Source organism: Bos mutus, chromosome 14 (assembly GCF_027580195.1).
Source record: "Bos mutus isolate GX-2022 chromosome 14, NWIPB_WYAK_1.1, whole genome shotgun sequence".
NCBI lineage: Eukaryota > Metazoa > Chordata > Mammalia > Artiodactyla > Bovidae > Bos > Bos mutus.
In genome coordinates, this window is record NC_091630.1 from 14,454,502 (window position 1) to 14,479,295 (window position 24,794).

The 24,794-nt window shown below is 42.9% G+C and overlaps 1 protein-coding gene across 1 annotated transcript in view; it reads left to right on the forward strand.

The window, feature by feature from the left end:
- SDC2 (syndecan 2) overlaps positions 1-7,496 on the forward strand; it is a 121,293-nt gene extending 113,797 nt beyond the window's left edge. The window contains exons 4-5 of the mRNA XM_005900876.3: positions 4,919-5,054; positions 6,166-7,496. Coding sequence (XP_005900938.2) covers positions 4,919-5,054; positions 6,166-6,329 — 300 coding nt within the window. The 3' untranslated portion in view covers positions 6,330-7,496. The remainder of the gene's footprint in view (positions 1-4,918; positions 5,055-6,165) is intronic.
- The last annotated feature ends 17,298 nt before the right edge of the window (positions 7,497-24,794 follow it).

Here is a 24,794-nt window from a genome sequence, read left to right on the forward strand (position 1 = left end):
AGGTAGGGACAGGCTGTCTCTGGAGTGAGAAGTGCCCCCTCTGCAGGTAGGGCTGCACATGGGCTTCCAGCCGGATGACGCCCCTCCCTCTCCCACAGTGCACTTGTTCTTCCCTTCCCCTTCCCACAGTGCACTTGTTCTTCCCCTCCCCTTCCCACAGTACACTTGTTCTTCCCCTCCCCTTCCCACAGTGCACTTGTTCTTCCCCTCCCCTTCCCACAGTGCACTTGTTTTTCGCTTCTCCGCTAACTTCCTACCCACCGCACTCCGCACGTAAGCACATAGGGTGGTGAGGAACAGGGCTGGCTAGGTTTCTTCAGATGTGGAGCAGCCAGGAGAGTCCTCTCCAGACTGGAGTGCTCTCTGTTGGATGGAGAAGGGCCTGTTACCGTTAGCGGTAGACCAACTTCATAGGCCAGGCGCTAGGAGAAGGAGGAGCTGTGAGCCGTGAGGCAGACCCATTTGGCTCCCTGCATGGTAGCTGCTCCAGAAATGGATTCTGTTGAATGAATGAAAAGAAAAAGGGAGAAGATAAGTGAAAAGCAACAGGTGCAGCTGAGGGTAGGTCATCCGGGGTGGCCGCTGAAAGACGCATCTGACTCTACTGCACGTATATGTGACCACTGGTCGTGACTGAATCCCCTGAGGTCAGGAACCATAACCATTAGGACTCACTAGTTTGAGACACGGAGAAGGCAATGGCAACCCCCACTCCAGTACTCTTGCCTGGAAAATCCCATGGATGGAGGAGCCTGGTAGGCTGCAGTCCATGGGGTCACTAAGAGTCAGACAGGACTGAGCGACTTCACTTTCACTTTTCACTTTCATGCACTGGAGAAGGAAATGGCAACCCACTCCAGTGTTCTTGCCTGGAGAATCTCAGGGACGGCAGAGCCTGGTGGGCTGCCGTCTGTGGGGTCGCACAGAGTCGGACACGACTCAAGTGACTTAGCAGCAGCAGCAGCAGCAGCTTAAGACAAGAAACTCAGTTTTGGCTTTTTGTGGTAGAGTTTTTATCCTCAGGAAAACCTAAGTTGACATAGAGCTGTCTGGTCAGTTGACAACAATAGGTTGAAAATTGATGTACGTTTTAAAAAATTGACTTTAAGGGAGTAATTGTGTCAGATTGAAATAAAGAAGGTAGATGTTTGGCAGATGAGCTCAGAAAGGAAGGACCCCAAAACAGTTTAACGTATTCTTGGTAGCGTTTGTTTTTGATGTAGTAATAGTAGAAGTTCATCCATTTGTGGGAGACATTATTGAGTGCTACTCATTGTGTTGAACACTTTTTCAGTACTTATCATAATATTAATATTAGTGATTAAATTTTCTATATTGTAATTACATGGCACAGCTAAATTAAACATTGCTTTTCGGATACCATTAATACAGACTGCTTTTGAGTGGGCATCACAGTGGCATTGATGTCACTGTTATAGATATTCTGTCCAGTTTGTTGTAAATGTATGTGACTAAAATAAAAGAATACAGGTATCTGTTCAAGCAGAGCATTGCTCGTAACCTTTTACTCAGTTACATTTTCATGGTATCCAAAGAACCAGACATGGATATGACAGATCTTTAATTGACTTCATCTAATCATCTATGCTGCCTTTTCATAATTTCACTTTGCACACATATATGAGAGTCCAGGCATTTCAGATTAGTTCTGTACTATAGAAAGTATTCTTATTAGTCAAACTCTTCCTTTCATACAATAAAACTTGTAAATTTAAAGAGTAACTGTTCCATCCAGAGCACTTAGAAGCTTGTGCACTCATTCCTGTGAGTATGTGGGAACCCCAGTTCTGTGGAGACCTCCTATCCCCAACCTGCAGACCCCCTGAAATGTAAGCTCATTCCTGGCTGTTGGATCAGAAGCTGAGTAAAATGGAAATGTTAACTCTCTCAAAGGATTTTAGGGACTGAAAAGACCTGAGGGGAACTCATGTGATCTGTCATATAAATGAGACAGAGATGACATGGATGAATTAAATCCATCTCTAATGTCACAGTAGCTACTTACTTTCCCCTCATTCACCACCAGAACTCACTTCCTCTTTCCCTCATCACAAACCTGGGTATCAACCTACTTGAGTTTTCTCTTCCCTTTCCTAACTCTCCCTTAACTGCTAATGAGCAGTGAAAAGTCTCCTAAATTAGAATCCAGATAATTCATTTCCTCATCTATTGACTTGTCTGTCCTTCTACAAAGCATCCAATTAACAATGGGCTTTCCTTGAGAAGAATGGAGGAATTGAGGCAGAATACTGTCAATGAGCTTTTCTCTTTGCTTTCCCTTGGTACAGGAAAGCCAGGGGAGACCTTTATTTTCTTCTGTCACAATAATATAGCTGCTGCTGCTGCTAAGTTGCTTCAGTTGTGTCCGACTCTGTGCGACCCCATAGATGGAAGCCCACCAGGCTTCCCCGTCCCTAGGATTCTCCAGGCAAGAAAACTGGAGTGGGTTGCCATTTCCTTCTCCAATGCATGAAAGTGAAAAGTGAAAGTGAAGTTGCTCAGTCATGTCTGACTCTTCGCGACCACATGGACTGCAGCCTACCAGGCTCCTCCATCCATGGGATTTTCCAGGCAAGAGTACTGGAGTGGGGTGCCATTGCCTTCTCTGCACAATAATGTAGAGAATAGTGAAATTTGGAGTGCATTTGTATGGAAGTGAAATGATCATTTTCCTGTAGCCTCTGCTTTTTGTAAGTCATGGTGGATTGAGGGTTAAGTCAGTACAAGGTTTTTGTGTGGCTTAGGAAAATAAGACAGGCATTCTTTATCATGCTTTATTATGCATCATCTTCAGTGGAAACCAGTCTAGTGCTCTGTCCACTGAGGCAAGGCCCACTGACCTGGAACTCAGATGGATTCACCTAGTGATCCTTCTTGGAAACATTGATGACCTTAAGGCACCCCAGAAAGGTGAGGTCTCCATGCTTTTTAACCCTCTAGGCTAAGTAGCTAGTGGCCATATTGGATGAATGCTGGCCTTCAAAAAGCCATCAGGCATTCAACTGGGCCACAGCTTAGAATCCTAATGAAGGTGGTTGGCTGCTCTTAGGAAGAGTAATAAAGCTAAACAATATTTTCGTCTACAGGAAGAGACTAGTAGAATTGATAGTGTTTTTTGTCAGTAGTGTTGGCCAACAAGAACTTGAGCCAGATAGAGAAGAACCATCTCATTTGAACTGAGCTTATCTAATTCAGTGGTTCTCAAACTGTAGAATTATCTGGAGAGCTTTAAATAAGTACCAACAATAAGCAGTGCCAGTTTTACTCAGTCCAGAACAATGAAACAGTCTCTAGTGGTGGTCTTATATATATATTTAACTTTTCAGGTGATTTCAGATTTCAGTGTAATCTTAGGTCATTTGTACATGATAGCCAACATTGGTACTGAAGGTTAGAAAGCCAACAGATGATTTATGTGATGGTATAATGGGCTGTCAAGTGTTCTGGGGTTTTTGAGAGGTGGAACATCAGGACTTCGTGAAGGACAAATGGACAATGAAAGAAGTGAAAATTTTGCATTGGAGTTAGAAGAACTGTATGAACCAAGGCACAGATGTTAGGGATCAGTTTTGGTAAGTAAGTGGTGGTATAGATGGCTTTTCAGGGCTTCCTACTGGAGATTAGGCAGTGGCCTTGGGAGATGGATTGGAAGCCACCCAACACATGCAGTTGAGTATGATGTGGTAAAGACCTAGATAAGGCCTCAGGAATGAGAATCCATGGAAGACACTGAATTTGAAGGAATGGTGAAACGCAAATTGAAAGGGCTATATATATATGTGTGTGTATATATATATATGATATATGAGGTATCACTTAGTCATATCCATCTCTTTGCGACCCTGTGGACTGTAGCCAGGAAGGCTCCTCTGTCCATGGAATTCTTCAGGCAGGAATACTGGAGTGTGTTGCTATGCCCTCTTTCAGGAGATCTTCCCAACCCAGGGATTGAACCCACGTCTCCCACATGGCAGGCAGATTTTTTACCATCTGAGCCACCACCAGGCAAGCCCATTGAAAGGACGGTGACATACCAAAACATATAACTTGAAATGTGCCAAAATAACTTCAGGGGCCCAAGAGAATAGTAGTTACTATTGATGAAAATAGGGAGAGGGTCGATCTGTTATGATGGTACAGCCAAGGATGAGGGTCCTGTAGGGTGCTGGTAGGTAGGAATAATGCTGCCTGGAGGGGAGATGGTGAGAGTTGTAGAATACTCAAGAAACTGAGAGTGCCCTTCACTGGACAGATAGAAAAAGTGAGGTCTAGAAAAATAGTGGATCAGGGCCACACAGGAGCTCCTTACAGAACCCTCGACCCCCTGAAGTCTAGATTCTAATCCAGGGTGTGGTGAAGGTGTAAGAGTCAATAAATAGAGGGCATCATTACAGATGAAGCCTGTTGGCTGTGCCCCACAGAGTGGTAGCAGGCAGAGCCCTGGGAGAACACTCAGAGAGAATGCCTGCAGGGAAGCTGCCATCACAGTACCCCATGTAGCAGAAAGGTGATGGAGTGAGTTGAATTGGGTAATGTTGTTGGGTTGGAGCAGCTAGAAGGGGATGGTGGCCTGAAGACTGAAGAGTGGTAAGAAAGCTAGAGATCCTTGTGAAATGTCAACTTAGAGAACCTAACCATGCCATTAGGATTATTGCGAACTCAATAAATTGTCCATCTTGCCTGTACATGTGGTGGGTGTTAAAACCGTGAACAATGCGGGTCCACCATAGGACTCACCCATTGGTATACACATCACACAAAGGGATTATTTCATTTATTTTCTAAACCCAGTGTTTGAAAAAAAAAACTTGGAAAAGTACTTACTATTTCTTTCTTCCAGCACATTAAAAGAAGATTTTTATAATCTTTCTTCTTTTTTTTTTTTTGCCTATACCAGTCACCTGAAGAAATTGATAAGGAAAAAGTTCACCTCCCTGACTCAGAAAGGAAAACGGACCCAGCTGAAGAGGATACAAACGTATATACTGAGAAGCACTCAGACAATCTGTTTAAACGAACAGAAGTCCTGGCAGGTCAGTAGCCTGGTGGAGGGTCCGTAAATAGGCTTCTGGTTGTCTGAGTGATGTTTAGAAGTATCAGCAGGGTTTGCCGGATGTTACCTTACTACTGAAAACCATCTTGAGCACCTGTTTCCTTTCAGAGCGAGTGAGGCAAGGGTTAGGCAAAGGATGTCGCTGTTTTCTGTCAGCTCTCTCAGCCTACCCCTTGGCCCGCCATTTGGGTTGGGGTGGGGAGAGGCAAGAAGAAAGTTAAGGCCTAAATTGGTCTAGAACAACTGGGTGTCAGGTATGGCAGAATGTGAAGCTCAGTCAGGCTTGATTCAAGACCTCCTGATCTCAAGATAAACTTAAGAGAAGGTTGTTTATGGAGAGGGCCGTTGATACAGTGCCTACGGCACAGAAGGATGTTGTCTCTAATCATAAATCAAAGTATTAACCTTTGATTTTAAAGGGGAAGATTTGCAAGATTTTAGAACACAGTCCTTTTAAAAATTTTTTATTTTATTGAAGTATATTTGATTTACAACGTTGTGTTAGTTTCTAATGTACAGCAAAGTGATTCAGTTATACATATAATAGTTTACATCTGCTAATCCCAAGCTCCCAATCTAGCCCTCCGCCACCCCCCACCCCTCCCTTAGCAACCACAGATCTGACCTCTACCTTTGTAGAACACTTGATCCTTGAGAGGAAAGCCCCAAATCCAAGATGACAAAGGAAATTTGCATGCTTTTTGCACAGTTCCCTTTGCAAAATTTAAGTCAGTTATATCATGTTTTGTGTTTTCATTGAAAAAGCAATTAGAAGATTAGATTACAAAAAGTGAATGCTGAAAAGGCTTAAGAGTTTTAATGTATGGAACTAGTTGAGGTCACAGCCAGATTTTTTTCTTATTGAGGCTTTTGGGTGATATTATTAATACTAATCAAAGGAAGTATTATACCTCTTGAAGAATGTCAGCTTTGCTTAATTACCTGGTTGCTTCATTGAATCCAGTTTTTTTTAGTTTGGGGGTTTTCAAATTAAGCTTTTTATGAAAGTGTCGATAAATTGGCCTTAACAAAGCTAATTTCTGCCATCCTTGAATCTCTTCTAAAAGTAATCTTCCTTTGGTGTGTTTCAGCTGTCATTGCCGGCGGAGTTATTGGCTTTCTCTTTGCAATTTTCCTCATCCTGCTGTTGGTGTATCGCATGAGAAAGAAGGATGAAGGAAGTTATGACCTTGGAGAACGCAAACCATCCAGTGCTGCTTATCAGAAGGCACCTACTAAGGAGTTTTATGCGTGAAAACTCCCATTTAGTGTCTCTATTTATGAGATCACTGAACTTTTAAAAATAAAGCTTTTGCATAGAATAATGAAGATCTTTGTTTTTTGTTTTTTGTTTTTTTTCATTAAAGAGCCATTCTGGCACTTTAATGATAAAAATCCCATTGTATTTAAATCTTTTCATGTATTTCTTTAGAACAACATAAAATTCAAACTTAACATCTGCAGTGTTCTGTGAATAGCAGTGGCAAAATATTATAAAAACGCTCAATGTATATGGAATCGGTTTAAATTTCTATGCGCAAATATGAAAGAGTGTTTTTATCCGATGGTTCGAAGAGGAAAGCTATTTCATTTGTGTCAGCATGTCTCAGAGTGACCTTATCAAGTTGGTCTTACTTTGTTAATTTATCTGTTGTTCCCCTCTCCTCTGCTCGCCCTTGGAAACAAAACAAAACTCTATGCCTTTTGTAGCTGTTACGGTGCAATTTGTCTTTGGGTAATTCAGATAATGGTAATTTAGTGTATATGTGATTTTCAAATATGTAAACTTTAACCTTCACTTTGTATAAATTTTTAAGTGTCAGACTATCCATTTTACACTTGCTTTATTTTTCATTACCTGTAGCTTCAGGCAGATTTGCAACAGCAAATTAATGTGTAAAATTGGATTATCACCACAAAACTGTTTAGTCATGTCTATCCATTCAGATCTTCTTTTGAGAGGATTTGATGTGAGTTTTTGACAAGCCTCAGCAAACCCAAAGATGCTAACAGTATTTTGAGAAGTTGCTGCAGATTCCTTTGGCCACTGTATTTGCTAATTTCTTGCAATTTGAAGGTACGAGTAGGGACTTAAGAAAAAATCAGTTTTTGTTCTTACAAATGCATTTAAGTTGTAAACGTCTTTTTAAGCCTTTGAAGTGCCTATGATTCTATGTAACTCGTTGCAGACTGGTGTTAATGAGTATATATAACAATTAAAAAAAAAGTTGGTATTTTATAAGCACAGACAATTCTAATGGTAACTTTTGTAGTCTTACGAATAGACGTAAATTGTAATTTGGGAATATAAAAACTACTGAATAAATCATGTGGCCTAATATTGAAAATGTCACTGTTATAAATTTTGTACATTTTCGATCAAATGTACACCTCCCCTTTGCTAACAACCGTCTGCTCTCAAGGATGTTGTGGGTTTGATTTCTGAGTGTTCCACGGTGTCTGTAAATCAAAACCAAAGAGCTCATTTGATGAAGCTGTTTATTATCAGATTCGCTTCTGAATTGGCCAGAGGAAATCTGAATGTATCATCCTGTGTGTGTTTGGATATAGATATTGGAAGGCTCCCAGGGAGGGAATTGTGAGTTTCACAACCTTTATAAAGATAGCTCAATATTGATGGCAATATTGAGATGGATACCTGCTCTGACAAATAACTTTTAGGACTATGATTTCCAAAGAACTAAAGAGGGCTTTCCTGATGTCGGTATCTATGGTTTAGTCCTCTGGATTGTTTTACCTTTGAAACTGTGCTCCAAATCTCTCCTGAAGTTTAACTCAAGAAGTAATAGATGGAATACCATAGTTCACACTATGGGGAAGAAGAGTTCCTCAGGGAGGTTCTAGGCGTTAAAAGGAGGGCTTCACTGCTTAGGAATGAGGTTGCCAGAGAGCAGTGATGCCTGAGGAAGAGATGGAAATGTGAGGGTACCCTGGCGCCCTGGCTGGGGACTTCCTTCTAACTGAACATTTCCTTTTTCTGTTTTACCACCAATTTTGTTTTAAAGTGTGAACTGCCAAAGTAGGAAGAAGACAGGAAAAACAGCAACCTTTCCAACATATAATTTGCTTTTAACGAAGTATGAATACTTGCTTCATTTAGAGGACATTCCCTGGAATTGCCACAGATTTAAAAAAAAAAAAAATTGATGCAGCACTCAGAACAGTGTTTACTTAAATTCTTAATGGCCTTAATTCTCAAAGTCCTGTCCCATCACTTACAGAATCAGTCTACTGCAGAGTGATTGAAAGAAGTGCAAGCACTTTCTAAAGCTGCACAATGTCCCTCGGTTATGGAGGTTATGAGTGTAGTGGGTATACCTCTAACTGTGCAAAGCATAGCAAAGTTCAGTTCGTAGAATATTAACTGCTTGGAATATTCATGCCAGGAAAAGGAAATTTCTGGCAAATATTTTGTCACTGCTGTAAAGCAAAATATTTGTTAAAGTGCCAAAATAAAGTCTGTCATGCTGAAAGTAAAAAATCATTGTATAGACTGACATCCAGTTTTCTTCAACTCTACGTTTTCTGCTCAGTTTTTTTGTTTGTTTGTTTGTTTTTAAAGATTCAGTAAATACTACTATGAAAAGTGTTAGTAATGATTACCAAGTTCAGGAAAATTTTGGTAAAATATAAATATTAAAGCCAATGTGAAAATTTCCTGTTTCCTTAACCACATCTAAATGATTTCCTATGTGTGAATACGGCTTTCTTTGAGAAGCGTGCAGTATTCAAACTGTCCCATTTTGAGCACATGTGGGTAATGGTATGAGCTCATTTTTTAAAAAGTTTCACCTGCAAGTGCCTAGTACCTGAACTTCAGGATTAGGACATGGTTAGTAAAGTTGAATTTAGGTTAGACAAGATTGCAGAAATTACCATCTATCGACATTAAAACTTAATACTTTCAGATCAGATGTTTAAGAAATTATATTTTGGTATTTTTTTTTTTTTTTGCAAGTTAAAGACAATATACACTTGCTTATTACGGATATAGCCTGTTTGTCTAGGGTCTAGGAGACATTTAAATAAGGAGAACAAAATTAATTTACCTTGGTTGCCCTAAAAAACCAAAGGGTACAGTAACTTTGTAGTTTTTAAGAATTTATTTCTTCAATATCTCAGACATTTTGAAACCATAAGGGAAATTTTGAAGTGAGGAGAAAAAACATAAAACAAAAAATATTGCAGGATTAATTCTATAATCCTACACACTTGCTCAGTTGTTTCTGACTCAGCGACCCTTTGGATCATAGCCTGCCAGGCTCCTCTGTCCATGGGGATTTTTCAGGCAAGAATACCGGAGTGGGTTGCCATTTCCTTCTCCAGGGGATCTTCCCGACCCAGGGATGGAACCCACATCTCCTGCATTGTAGGCAGATTCTTTACTGTTGGGCCATCAGGGAAGCCCTAATTTTATAATAAGGATATTCTTTACAGCTTTATTATAACTACATAATGAAATGCTTGAAAAAGTGTATTAAAATGTATTTGGTCTGAAAAGGTAATGACTAAGCAAAACGACCTCTAACTTGAGTTTTTTAAGTTCTAAATCTCTGGCACACAACAGTGAGACCCTCAGAGGTTTCCAATTAAATCAAGCCAGCTGATAAATAGATTTATCTAAATTAAGTAATCACTAAGGTTTTCTTCAATGCCAATATTTTATGACCATAGTGAAATCAGAGGTTTGTCTCATTTCTGGGGAATTAGATTTAGTTGGCATTGAAAAACTTGAAAAAGGGTAAAATAGCTATCTGCCATTATCAGTTCAGACACTTAGTCGTGTCCGACTCTTTGCGACCCATGGACTGCAGCACGCCAGGCTTCTCTGTCTTTTACCAACTTCCAGAGCTTGCTCAAATTCATGTCCATTGAGTCAGTGATGACATCCAACCATCTCAACCTCTATCGACCCCTTCTCCTCCTGCCCTCAATGTTTCCCAGCATCAGAGTCTTTTCCAATGAGTCAGTTCTTCGCATAAGATGGCCAAAGAATTGAAGTTTCAGCTTTAGCGTTAGTCCTTCCAAGGAATATTCAGGATTGATTTCCTTAAGGATTGACTGGTTTGATCTCTTTGCAGTCCATGGGACTTTCAAGAGTCTTCTCCAACACCACAATTCAAAAGCATCAATTCTTCAGTGTTCAACTTTCTTTATAGTCAAACTCTCACATCCATACATGACTCCTGGAAAAACCATAGTTTGACTAGATGGACCTTTGTTGGCAAAGTAATGTTTCTGCCATATAGAATTGATAAAACAGTATCAAAATGGATTTTGTTCCACTCTGTCTCCTAACTCTGGGCAACTTCACTCTTATGATTTATGGTTCTAGAATTTGATTCCTTTTTGTTTATCTGCTGCATATGGTCTTTAGCAGAGCTTTTTCTGACCAAGAAATGGTGGTGACTTTGGGGAAATTGGTTTCCTGTGAATTAGCTGGAAGGGTGTAACCTGAGCAACTGTCCTAACCCATAAATAGCAGAGTGAAGCTTTAGGCTTTGATGCTTCAGATGTGCTGAGTGCAAGACTCATTCATTCCAACTGCCTCAACAAAATAGCACACATAAGCCACAAATGCTATGTGCAAGGCATTGGAGGTTTAATCAACAGATATTTGCCTAGTGACTTGTCCTGGGCTCCTTCCTAGAAGCTGGGGGTATAGTGGTGAACTAGGTAAACAGAACTCCTTCTCTCATGGAGTTTGGAGAGGGCTGCATAAGAGAAACAAAATTCATGGGTAAAATCACCGAGTAGAAATTATCACTTGGTGGTAGTATTTCCACAATGGACTTGGCACAGGCTGATGTAAGGGACTGAGGGCTTATTTCAGTCCAGGTGGACTAGGCGTGCTGTGGTCACCATCTCAAAGTCTCAGCAGCTTAAAACAGGAAACATGGTGCTCATGCCAGGAGTCCATGGGTTGGCAGAGAGAGCAAACAATCGTCATCTTCACTCCAGGTCTCGGGCCAGTGGAGGAGCCATGATCTGGAACACTGCCAGTCTCGTGGCAGGAGAAAAATCATGGGGAAACGCACAGTGGCTCTTAGGCACCCCCTCAGTGGCGATGTGTATCGCTTCACCCATGTTTCATTGGGCAAAGCAAGTCGCACGGCCACGACCAACTGCCCAGGTGCAGAGAAGTACAGTCTCACTCTGTGCCCCTAAGGACAGAGGTGGGCTATTTGTGAACAGCTGTAATTACTACCACCTGGTCAGGAAAGCTCTCCAGGAGAGTAGGGCCTGAATGATGTGGAGCCAGACGTGCTCACATTAGGATGGACATCCAGGCTGTGGGATGCCTTTCAGAGGGAAGGGGCTTGGCATGTTGGAGGCACAGTGAGAAGGCCAGTGGTGGCTGAGCAAGTGCACAGGTGTAGAAGAGGTGGGATAAGAGTGCTGAGATGCATAACTACCTCCTGATCAGTCTTCTTTCTTCCACCTTTGATCCCTTCTTTTTAGTTCCCATGAAGAATCTAGGCTGGTCTCTTTACCACATAAATTATTTATGTCACTTCCTTCAGTGGCTCCTGTGTTACTGAGAATAACATCCTGACTCCTTATACTTGCCCTCCAGATCTTTAGGAACTGAACTCTGGACAATGGATGTAAGGAGACGGGGCGGAGGCTGGGTGGGTGGGTAACCATGGCCAGTTCAGAGGTCATGATCTTTACCTAGCAGAGAAAGGATGGTGGCTTGGCCTAAGGAGGTAATAGTGGAGACTCAGAAGCCTGGAGAGGGACTGTTGGGGAGGTGGAATCAATGGCTCTTGCTAAAAGATTGGAAGGAACAGAGAGGAAAGAAAGGAATAAGAGGTCACTCATATTTATGACTGAGTTGGGTGATCAACATTTTGAGAAGGAGAGACTATCAGGGGGAGTTAGCTGTTAAGATCTCTTTGGACCATGTTAAGTTAGAACTGTTAGACACCCACGTGGAAGTGTCTGGTGAACAACTGAATGTAAGAATCTGGAGCCCAAAGAAGGGGTCTGAGCTGGAGATGTAAATTTAGCAGCAGTGTCCATTACTGCCTGTTTGCACTCTCACTCACTTCCTTCTCTTCCCTGCTCTGCTCTGCATGGACATTGGGGTGGGGGTGACCCATGCAAGCTATGTTCCCCAAATTCCCCTGCCAGCTGACTTCTGAGAAAGTCTGACCAGTGCTGGCAGAAGGCTAAAGATCAAGAGGAAGGGGAAAGCCAGAGTACTTTCCCCTCTCCCTGCTTTGAGCAGCATCTCCAGCTTTAATGCATCTCCTCTATTGTTTGGATCCCACTGCTCGGACTCTCCTCCAAGTCCCCCTCCCCCCACCCCCACACTGTTCCCAAACTCTCGCAAACCCCACTTTGCCCTCCTTGTCTCTCCAGCCCCAGGGAGGGTCACAGCTTCCTGCTGTTGCTCTCCTCTGGGTTATCTGACTCTCCCCGGTTTGCCCGCACAGCTTTTCCAATGTCTTTGTCAGTAACTCCCTGGATTAAATTCCTTCTGTTTTGTCACCCCGCGGGGGTTCTATTTTCCTTCCTGGCCCCCAACTGATGACACAGGAGTGAACAGCATGCAGACGGTACTAAAGCCCTGGGACTAGATGAGATCACTGGAGAGGTGGACAGTGGAGCGGGAGGAAGGCCCTAGGCCTGCCTCCTCACACAGTCCTTTGCAGATGAACCACTACCAGATTCGCTCTTTAGCCCTGGCCACAGGACTGGATTTTCATTCTGGCAGATGCTTAGCAGGAAACAATTTTTAATTGCCGGAGGGGAAGAAATCCCCATAATGCTTGATAGGGTGTTCATTTTTGAGCACATTAATAAGCATGTTAAAGTATCTACTTCTACTTCTACCAGGTCATTAATAACATACACGATGGACTGTTGTTAAAACTGAAAAAAGTCATTGGGAGATAGTAAGAACTATCTGAATATTCAGGAAATATCTCTGTCTTCTGTGTTTACAATAGGAAAATACCAGTACACTAAACAGTAATTCTCCTACTTGTAACCTTGTCCTGGGATCATTGAAAGCAGAGCTTTATTTGTTCCTTAATTACATTCTGCTCAGGTAAATACCAGAGTAATCTGGCATTTCCTCTGCCCAGACCAATTGCAACAAAAACTGGTAAAGATGGTACAAAATGTAGATGGGTTTGGCTCCCTGTCAGACCCAGAACTTGGAGATTAAGGAAGATTTCCTTTTCTGACCACCCCATATCTCCATCCTCTCCTTTTTTTTTTTTTTTTTAAGCGTCTACTACTCTTCTTTTTCTCATTCAGTTCACTTTTTCACATGTAAAATAAAGATGATAACATACACTGCATGGCCTGTTGTGGGAATTCAGTGAGGCACAGTTGGTGAGGTAATGCAGTTAATACACATTCTGCTATGGTTCTGGTAGAACCTTATTTCAGGATCATTTATTCATCCCTTCACCAACTGCTTCCTGGGCACCCACTATGTACCAGGTACACAGGTCCAGCCTTGGGAATACAGGAGCCAATGAAACAAAGTTCCTGTTCTCAAGTAACTTACATTCTAGTGGGAAGGGATAGACCATAAATACGTAATGTGTCAAAAAGAAAGTGACATTTGAGCAGAGAAGAAGGTGGGGAGGGACTGAGCTATGGTAGGTGTGGTAGGAGGCCTGGAGTGCTGGGGAACATTCTAGGCAGCTGCTGCTGCTGCTGCTGCTAAGTCACTTCAGTTGTGTCTGACTCTGTGCGACCCCATAGACAGCAGCCCACCAGGCTCCCCCATCCCTGGGATTCTCCAGACAAGAACACTGGAGTGGGTTGCCATTCTTTCTCCAATGCATGAAAGTGAAAAGTGAAAGTGAAGTCTCTCAGCTGTGTCCGACTCTTAGCGACCTCATGGACTGCAGCCTATCAGGCTCCTCTGTCCATGGGATTTTCCAGGCAAGAGTACTGGAGTGGGGTGCCATTGCCTTCTTCTAGGCAGAAGGTGCAGTAAATGTCAAGACCTAGTGTATAGCCAAGGAGCAAGTGGGTTAGAGACAAGTGATGGGCTGTCAGAGAAGTGTCCACATGCCAGATGATATGTGGATGGCCTTGTAGCTGAACCAAGGAGCGACATTACCTCTCCTATGCTTACAATTCATTCTCAAAACTTAGGAGGCATCAGAATCAGCAGGAGGGCTTGTTGAAACAGATTTCTGGACCCTGCCTCCAGAACTTCTAATTCTATAGCTGAGGAGAACTCAAGAACTCTCATTCCCAACAACTCCCCAACTGCAGCTGCTGCTGCTAGTCCCAAGGACCCCACTTTGAGAACTACTGCTTCAAACGGATTGCTTTGATTATGGTGTTGAGAACAGATTGGTTGTGGATGATGGATGTGGGCAAAAACACAAGCAGGAAGACTAGTGAGGCCGTTTCAGTTCTCAAGAAGAAGACACGACCATCACAGATGGCAGTGGTGAGAAGTGGATTTTGGAGAGCCAAAAAAAATGTTTTGGTCCGTCTGACTCTTCTGTGACCTCATGGACTGTAGCCCACCAGGCTCCTCTGTCTACGGAGTTCTCCAGGCAAGAATACTGGAGTGGGTTGTCATTCCCTTCTCCAGGGGATCTTTCCAACCCAGGGATTGAACCCAGGTTTCCCACATTGCAGGCAGAGTCTTTACCATCTGAGCCACAGGCTGTTGGAGTCCTCGACAACCATAGAGAGACAACCATACTGGAAGGCAGTGGCAAGAAGTGATGGCCACATGTTACATGCCTGCTTTGGCTTCAGTTTTCATTGTCTTGGGGGACTAGATCAGGTGGGATTCATTTTGCAGCTTCCCAGCCTGAGCACACCTAGGCCAGTTCTGCAGAGCCACGGTGGCCAAGTCTGAAAATCCAGATGAATACATAATAAGTGGCTTATTGACATTATATTTTAATACCTGATTACATTCTACAATTCACATTTCCATACTTTATGGTCACCCCGTATTTTGAAAGTGTGCTGCTGCTAAGTCGTTTCAGTTGTGTCCAACTCTGTGCGACCCCATAGACGGCCAGCCCACCAGGCTCCTCTGTCCCTGGGATTCTCCAGGCAAGAACACCGGAGTGGGTTGCCATTTCCTTCTCCGATGCATGAAAGTGAAAAGTGAAAGTGAAGTCACTCAGTCATGTCCGGCTCATAGCGATGCCATGGACTGCAGCCTACCAGGCTCCTCCGTCCATGGGATTTTCCAGGCAAGAGTACTGGAGTGGGCTAACAAGCCCTGGGTGACACTCTTCTCCCAGATGGCTGCAAGCTCCTGACTTTTCCCTTTTCCTTAAGATACCAGGAACCATGATATCTTAAGATGTCATGATCCAGTCCCCAGTCAACCCACTCCTCCCCTTTACTCCTACAACTTTCAATGTGTACCTTTGTCAAGCCTCATGTTACATACCTGCTTTTGCTTCAGTTCTCAGTGTATTGAGGGACTAGATCAGGTTCGATTCATTTTGCTGCTTCCCACCCTGAGTACCTAGGCCAGTTCCTAGCCTTGGATAATGAACACATGCCCATATCATCAGCTCTCTTACTAGCTCTTACAAAATTCCTCCCTGAAATGTAGTAAGGCACCATATGTCTGGGACATTCAGCCAAGCCAAACCAAACCAAACAATCTATATCACGTCAAAAATCTAAACAGAATCCAAGCAAGTAGGTGTTCACAGATATTTGTTAAGACCTTGGGCTTGAACATCCCCCACTTAAAACAGGGAATGTGCTCTTGATGGGTTAATGGTATTCTTGCAGATACACTTTATCATTTTGTAGATAAATATTTAGCATTTATACAGGGAGCTGATTTGTGTTTTCTTCCTTTGTTCTCTCAATATTTCCGTTATGGTGCCACATAATCACCAAGCTGGATCCATGCTGTCCTGAGATCAAAAACTACCCTTTTTATGACCTCCCCTCCCATTTATGTGAAGGAGGCTGGGCTGTAAGCATGGTATGAAAAAAATTCTTATATGCCATCTTGATTGCTAACATCTGTTCAAATTTCCATTCATAAATTTAAAATTCAGGCTTCTGCAGCCATCTGTTTTCTTGCAACAATCTGAAAAGAAGAAAAGCCCAAGGCAGATGTGCAGGTGGGAGAGAAGCTTTCGCCTGGCTTGGCCAGCTTCGCCGAGTTTCAGCTTTGCTTTCTTTCACCTCCTCAGCAGAGGAAAGTGTGACTGTCATTTCTGCTGGAGGCATTTCAGCCCCTGTGTCACAGTCTCCTGTCGTACCGGGACAAGGGATTAGGAAATGAGCAAGGTGTTCTTTTTCTCCACATTTCTCTTTTTAGTTCACTTAATCATGTTAACCCCATATTCTGGACAACTTGTAAAAAAAAATGCATTATTTATTTATTTTGGCCTCAAGGTTTGTGGGATCTTAGTTACCTAACCAGGACTCAGTCGAACCCGTGCCCTTGGTAGTGAAATCCCAGAGCCCAACCACTGGACCCCATCCCCTAAAAGAATGTTTTTTGTTCATTTTGTCATTGCTTTCTGGTGCCCTCTCTGTCACTCCTTGTCTCTTTCTGTCTTACACACACACACACAAACACTATGGGTGGAGTGCCCATTTTATGAACAAGAGGATAGCTACTGAACGCTTCCTACTGATCTGCTCTGATCAAGTCTGCCTGGCAGAAGCTGGAAGACTGGAACCCATTGCTTGCCTGGATCCTGGGAGATTTTGTAGCTTGCTGGGCCACTGAGCCTCTCATGAGGAATTTCTCCGAGGATGACTTTGGCATGGCTAATGGATATGATTTGGCAGCTGTAGGACCCAGATGTCAAGCTAGGCAATGGTCCTTTCTGATTTTGCTCTTGGCATTGTTATCGACGTCTAGGGGACTGGGCTGCTTCTAACGCCGCTTGGCTTTATTCCATCAGTGCTGTTGCAGCAATTGTGAAATGCCTTTGAAAGCTGACATGACATTTTGGAGGCCTGCTGGGCTACAGTACTCTTTTAAATGCAACCTAGCCTGGGACTCACTTTTAGCTTTATCTAATTTTTTTTTTTCTAGTTTATCTTGAGAAATAAGCCGTCAGCAAACCACATGCAAAGTCTATTTCACATTCTTCTATGCCTCTCTGAAAACCTCAGCAGTATGAGCAAGGATCCACCCATCCCAAACCCTAGTTTAACAGTCCTGTACGTAAGCTGGTGGTTTGTGGGATCTTCTTGCTGGGCTCTATATACTTATTTTCATTCTACTCTGACATTGCTTTTATATATAACTCATGACTGATCTCACTGTGTGACCTGGGATGAATCATTTAACCATTGTGACAACTTCTTGAAATAAATGCCATGAGAGTAGACAGAAACTCGCCTCCCTTAGGCTTGCTGGTGGAGACCGTTGGGGAGATGTTTGCAAGTGTGGGGAAGGGCTAGGCCAGGATGACTGACACATAGATTCTCAACTTGCAAGTTACCAGTGATTCTGAACAGCTGTTGTCACCCCATCAGAGTAGTCCTGGCTGCTAATCTCACCCTCCAGCCCTGCTGTCAGTGGCAGGCTCAAGCAGTTTCTGCCTCCCCCTTTGGTTCTCAGAATCCCTGCCATGTCCCTTTCTTCCACTCCCTGGACTCCTCAGGACTCAACAGTGAGACTCATCCAGAGACAGGGTTGCAAGCCTCAGTTTACAGCTTCGTGTCACAGTGAAACGACTCCAGAGCAGAAACAGCAAACGCCCACCTTCAGCGCCTCTCTTCCTACATCTCTGTTCATGGAAGACATTATTAACTGATCCTGGTCTGCTAAAGACAACCTCAGAGTTCTTCTCTAGACAGCACTCACTGCCCTGTGCAGCAGCTAGTCATTGATTAGAATCAAGTTGGGAGATAAAACCTCTTCATCATCCTTTGCCCAGAGGGACACTGGTCTTGAGGTCATAGTTGTTATGAATCAGCTGTGTCGTTAAATAAGTTTGAAATATTTAAAAAGGTTGGCCTAGGACCAAACAATTTGCAGTACTGTTTTGGTGGGAAATATATTAGAACCTAAAATATCAGCTTGCAGGTGAATTTTTGGAAAGCAACTGGCACATACATGTGCTTCCCTGGTGACTCAGTGGTAAAGAATCTGCCTGCAGTGTTCGAGATGCGGGCTCCAACCCTGGGTCAGGAAGAACCCCTGGAGAAGGAAATGGCAACTCACTCCAGTATTCATGCCTGGGAAATCCAATGGACAGAGGAGCTTGGTGGGCTACAGTCCATGGAGTCACAAAGAGCTGGACATAGCTTAGCGACTAAACCACCACCACCACATAAATGTTCCAGCACAACTCCTGTGCTCTGGTTATGTGGTGGTGAGAGCGGCTGCATGTGGTGGTAAGAGCGGCTGCATGGGTTGAGGCTAAGAACTTGGACTGCCTGGTTCTAATCCTATCCCTGCCTCTCACTGGCTGTGTGACTTTATACAGCTTAACCTCTTTGGGGCTCAATTCTTTCAACTATAAAATGGGGAAGGTAATAGAATTACCCTTCTCATAGGAATATTATGATGATGAAAAATGTTTTATCTGGGACTTCCTTGGTGGTACAATGGATAAGAATCTTCCTATCAGTGCAAGGGACACAGGTTCAATCCCTGGTCCAGGAAAATTCCACACGGGCAATTAAACCCATGCATCATAACTACTGAAGCCCGAGCGCCTAGAGCCTGTGCTCTGCAACAAGGGAAGCCGCCACAGTGATAAACCACACTGCAATCAGGAGAAAGCCCACGTGCAGCAACAAAGACCCCCAACAAAGACCCAGTGCAACCAAAAATAAATAACTAAACCATTTTTTAATGTATTAAAAATGTATTATTTGTAAAGCCCTTTGAATAGTGCCTAGCATACAGAAGGTGCAATAGAAGTGTTCATGAGTTAAAATAAATGCCACATTCCAATCTAAACTGGGAGGCTCTGTTTCTTTTCTGTTTTTTCTTTTCTGCCTAGGGATTGTCTGGCTATATTAGTCCATTTTAATACCATATAGAAGCATTTCAGTTACCTCACCTGTAAAATTGGAATTAACACCCAGCTGCAGAAGGATATTGGGAGTACTAAGTAAGTCAATATATTTGTAAAGTGTTAAATGAGCTTTTGAGGTGGCTCAGTGGTAAAGAATCCAAAGGCCAAGCAGAAGACTCCGAGAACTTGGGTTTTATTCTCTTTAGGAAACGAAAAATGAGATGATTGCAAATTTTGTAGTTGTATAAATGAGGTGCTATATGTACCTATTAATAATTTATTTAGCACTCTGTTTTTGATGTTTAGTTGCCAAGTAGTGCTCAATCCTTTGCAACCCCACAGCTATAGCCCACCAGGCTCCTCTGTCTATGGGATTTCCCAGACAAGAGTACTGGAGTGAGTTGCCACTTCCTTCTCCAGGGGATCTTCCTGACCCAGGGATCTAACCTGACTCTTCTGCTTGGCAGGTGGGTTCTTTACCGCTGAGCCAACTGGGAAGCCCACTTAACACTTTGCAAATGTATTAACTCATTTAGTACACTCAACATCCTCCTGCAGCTGGACATTAGTTCTGATTTTACAGGTGATTTAAGTGAAATGCATCTAAATAGTGTTAAAATGGACGGATACAGCCAGATACACCCTTAAGCACCTCTCAGATTCATGGAACAGAAGTGATCTCCCCATTCCAGAGACAAGTAGATGCCTCGAGGACTTTGCCCAATGTCTTCTGTAACATCAACACATCCCAGCTGATGAAAATGTGAGTTATTCAAGGTTGTGTATGATCCCATTGATTCTTTCCAGCTAATTCTTTTATTTAAATTTTACTTAAAAATTATCTTTTACTATCACAGAAAGAGGGCATGGACATTGTTATATATTAGAAAATAAAAACAAACAAAAATAGACTAAAATGCGACTCGAGTACCAATACTAAGGTTAGTATTTATCTTTCTAGAACTTTCCTTGTATTTCTTTTTGTGTGTGTGAAATGAGATCACGTGATGCATACTACTTATTCTATGCTGCTGCTGAGGCTAAGTCACTTCAGTTGTGTCCGGCCCTGTGCGACCCCATAGATGGCAGCCCACCAGGCTCCCCCGTCCCTGGGATTCTCCAGGCAAGAACACTGGAGTGGGTTGCCATTTCCTTCTCCTGTGCATGAAAGTGAAAAGTGAAAGTGAAGTTGCTCAGTCGTGTCCGATTCTTCCTGACCGCATGGACCGCAGCCCACCAGGCTCCTCCGTCCATGGGATCTTCCAGGCAAGAGTACTGGAGTGTGGTGCCATCGCCTTCTCCACTTGTTCTATGTAACCTGCTTTTTTTCCCCTGGTGAACGGTGTCCATTTTTCCATTTCAGCACATTTCATCTCATCTAATAAAAAACCATATTTACATTACCCAGTCATCTCCAAAGTGTGCTTTGTTGCTGTTTGTCCAAATTTGAATCCCATCCAAGACCATGTTTGCATCTGCTTGTCATATCCCATAAGACTCTTTCAATCCATCCCTGTTTTCATGACACAGAGTCTTTGAAGAGACGCCCAGTTGTGCTGCATCCTTGACCTTTGCTTTCTTAAATTTGGGAATGATCCTAAATTTACAGAAACATTACAGTACAAATAATTTTTTTTTCTGAAGCATGTACGAGTGAGTTGCTAACATGATGCCCCATCACATCCAGACATTTAAGTGTGTATTTCCTATATATATATTAAAAAAAAAGACATTCCCCTACATGACCACAATGCCACTAGCAAATCAGGAAATCAACAGTAATACATCACTACCAGCTAATCTTCAGATCCTCTTCAAGTTTCTTTAATTATCTCAGTAAAGCCCTTCAGATGAGGGATTCAGTCTGGAATAACATGTGGAGTTTTGGTGTCATTTTAGTCTCCTTTGATACAGAACATTTTTCCATCGTTCCTTGACTTTCATGACCTTGACATTTGCGGAGATTTAAGGCTTTTGTAGAGCATCCCTCCACACAGATGTGCCTGATGTGTCTTCCTGATTAAATTCAGGCTGTGTGTCTTTGACAGAAATATCATAGAACTGATGCTGCCTCCCATCAGGTGTCAAAAGACTTAGATTTGCCCCATTACTGATGATGTTAGGGCTCAGTGGTAAAGAATCCGCCTGCAATGCAGGAGATGCAAGAGACATGGTTTCGATCCCTGGGTCGGAAAGATCCCCTACAGAAGGAAATGGCAACCCACTCCAGTTTTCCTGCCTGGAGAATCCCATGGACAGAGGAGCATGGTGGGCTGTAGTCCTTGGGGTTGCAAAGAGTCAGACGTGACTGAGTGATGAAGCACGATGCAGCATGATGCTGAGGCTGCTGCTGCTGCTGCTAAGTCGCTTCAGTCGTGTCCAACTCTATTCAAGCCCATAGACGGCAGCCCACAAGGCTCTGCCGTCCCTGGGATTCTCCAGGACAGAACACTGGAATGAGTTGCCAATTCCTTCTCCAAGGCATGAAAGTGAAAGTGAAGTCACCCAGTCGTGTCCGAGTCTTCTCGACCCCATGGACTGTAGCCTACCAGGCTCCTCCGCCCATGGGATTTTCTAGGCAAGAGTACTGGAGTGGGGTGCCATTGCCTTCCCATTAAGCTGGTATCTGCCTCCCAGGCATCTTTCCCTTTGTAATTTGTCAGTGCCTTACGGGGATTTATTTTGAGACTAGGGAAATATCCCATTATGCTATTTCTTTTTAAAAATATTTGTTTATTTGACTGCACCAGGTCTTAGCTGCGGCATATGGAATCTAGTTCTTCAAGCAGGGATCAAACCCCGGGCCCCCTGCATTGAGAGCACAAACCTTGTTGAGAACACTGGGCCACCAGGGAAGTCCTTATACTATTTCTTATCATACCTTAAAATTTTTTATTTATTTATATCAGTATTGATTCATGAATTCCTACTTTAATGGGTCATAATCTGCAACTACCTTTATTTATTTTCATGTTTAGTATTATTCCATATTTGGCTAGTGGGAGCCCCTTTAAACTGGCTTCTGTGTCTTTTTGATGTGACATGTGTCTAAAATCTTTGATCAGTTTTTAACTTTCTGGAATAAAAAGAGGTTTCACGGTGATCTTGTACTTTTTGTAGCCAAGTTCTGGAATCAGCCATTTATCCAAGGATCCCTGATGTTTTTTAAGTGCAGAATAGTGTTTAGAAATCACAATCTAGACACTTAAGATATTCACTGATATTGGGGTATCACTATTCCCACATGCTCTCATCCTCTCAGCACACAGAAATAAGGGATGTGTATTTGTGTGTGTATATGTTTACATTTTTAAAATCTATTTATCATCTCTCTGTTTATTCTCTATATATCTGTATTGAAAACTGTTCACATCATCATCTTCAACTCTAATCCAACACACAGGGTTCATACTAGTTTTCCTTTTTCTGTATTTGCGATTTCCTTCTCCAACCGTGAGACATCTAGCTTTCCTTGTCCTTAATATATCTTCTTATTTAATCAACCCACTTCTATGTAACCAATCTTTCATTTGTCCTCTTTATACCACTTAGGCTCCAGTACCCCACGCTGGGCTGACCTACCACATGGATGCCCTATTCACCCAGCTCAAGCCCTGTCACTTCATACCGCCCCCCCAGCTTCTGTCTGGGCATCCTCCTCACCCCGCTGGACTCCCATTCCATACCAGCACCTCCCCCAACACACCCCCTTCTCTCTGGGCATCCTCCTCACCCCACTGGACTCCCACTCCACACCAGCACCTCTCCCAACACCCCGTGTGGACGTCTTCCTCACTCTGCTCGGGCTTTACTGTCTTTCACTGAGTAGCACCCCTGTGAGGAAGAGACACCCTCCTCACTTTGTCTGGCCATGACACCCCACACGGGGTCACGCTCCCACACAGAGCCTCGCCTCTCCCCACTCAGCCTTCAACTCCTCACTCAGGCAGCTCAACCACATAAACACCCTCCTCACCCTTCTCAGGCCAAGCTACCTCGTGCCAGGCTTAGCCCTGTGTGGTTACCCTTCTCCTGCCACGCAGACACTAGCGTCCTCCTCTGGGCACCGCAGCTCACCAACCCCCTAGGCCCCCAATGCACATGCATACACACTTTACTTGCTCGGCTCCATCTAATGGATTTTGCACAAGTTGTTCAGGAAGAAGAAAGGAAGGGAAAGAAGAGGAGGAAAAGAGGCCACAGTTGACTCTGGTGGATGAGACTGCTATTATCCTCTCCCACCAGTGATCAAGGCCCTGGATCCACGCCTACTGGCTGGATAAGAAAACATTTAGTAGTAATTCCACAAATACCATGAATTTCTTTTCTGTGTTTTTTTTTTTTTTTTTTTTCCCTTGAGAGTGAGAGAGAGACATAGAGAGAACGAGAGGAACCGAGCCAGGAAGAGATTTCTATTGTTCTTTCCCAATGGATTTGGTGAAGAGAAATGTCAATTTGTTAATAATTAGTAGGGAACTGATTAGTTTGCAAAGGAAACCATAACAAAGTACCTCAGACTGAGTGACTTAACAGACATTTTCTCACTGTTCTGAAGACTAGGAGTTCAAGATCAATGTGTCCACCAGGTTGGTTTCTTCCGAAGCCTCTTTCTTTGGCTGAGAGATGGCCGTGTCCTAATCACTTCTTCCAATAAAGACACCAATCCTATTGGATTAGGGCCCACCCTAATGACTGCCTTTTAACTTAATTACCTCTTTGAAGATTCTATCTCTAAATACAGTTACACTCTGAGGCACTGGAGATTAGGACTTCAATAAGAATTTTGAGGAGACACAATTGAGTCCACAATAAGGACATACTCCAATAAGGCTAAAAGTCTTACATAAGGCTAAAAGTGACCAAAGTGCCTTATGCAATATAGATTTTAAAGACTTCCAAATGTTTATTATTAAACATTTAATTTTGTATTGGGCCATAGCCGTTAACAATGTTGTCATAGTTTCAGGTGGACAGCAAAGGGACTCAGCCATACACATACATGTATCTATCCTCCCCCATACTTCCTCCCGTTGAGGCTTCCACATAACATTGAGCAGAGTTCCCTATGCTATGCAGTAGGTCTTTGTTGGTTATGCATTTTAAATATAACAGTGTACACGTCCATCCCAAACTCCTTAACTATCCCTTCCCCATCCTTCCCTCCAGCAACCATTATTTTGTGCTCTAGGTCTGTGAGTCTGTTTCTATTTTGTAAATAATTTCATTCGTGTTATGTCTTTTTAGATTTGGATGTAAAGGATGTCATTCTACATTTCTGTTTCTCTGTCTGACTTACTTCACTCTTATGACATTCTCTAGGTCCATTCATGTTGCTGCAAATAACATTATTTCATTCTTTTACATGGCTGTGTCATATTCCATTGTATATAAGTATCACATCTTCTTTATCCATTCTTCTGTAGATGGACATTTAGGTTGCTTCTATAAGACTTCCTTATTTGAATGACTAACCTCTTTATAAAAGTTTATTCTTTCTTCTACTTTCCCATCAAAAATTCCTATTAACAAATCTGGGGAAAATAGTCTGAATAACTTCGGTGGATGACAGAGGAAGCTTTTGTTGTTGTTGTTGTTGTTGTTTGGATTTTGGCAGGAGTTGAGGCACATAGCTTTGTGGGGTCTTATAAGCCCTGACCAGGGATCAAACCCATGCCTCCTGCTGTGGAAGCTCAGAGTCTTAACCACTGGACCACCCTAGAGAAAATTTTGACCTTTGG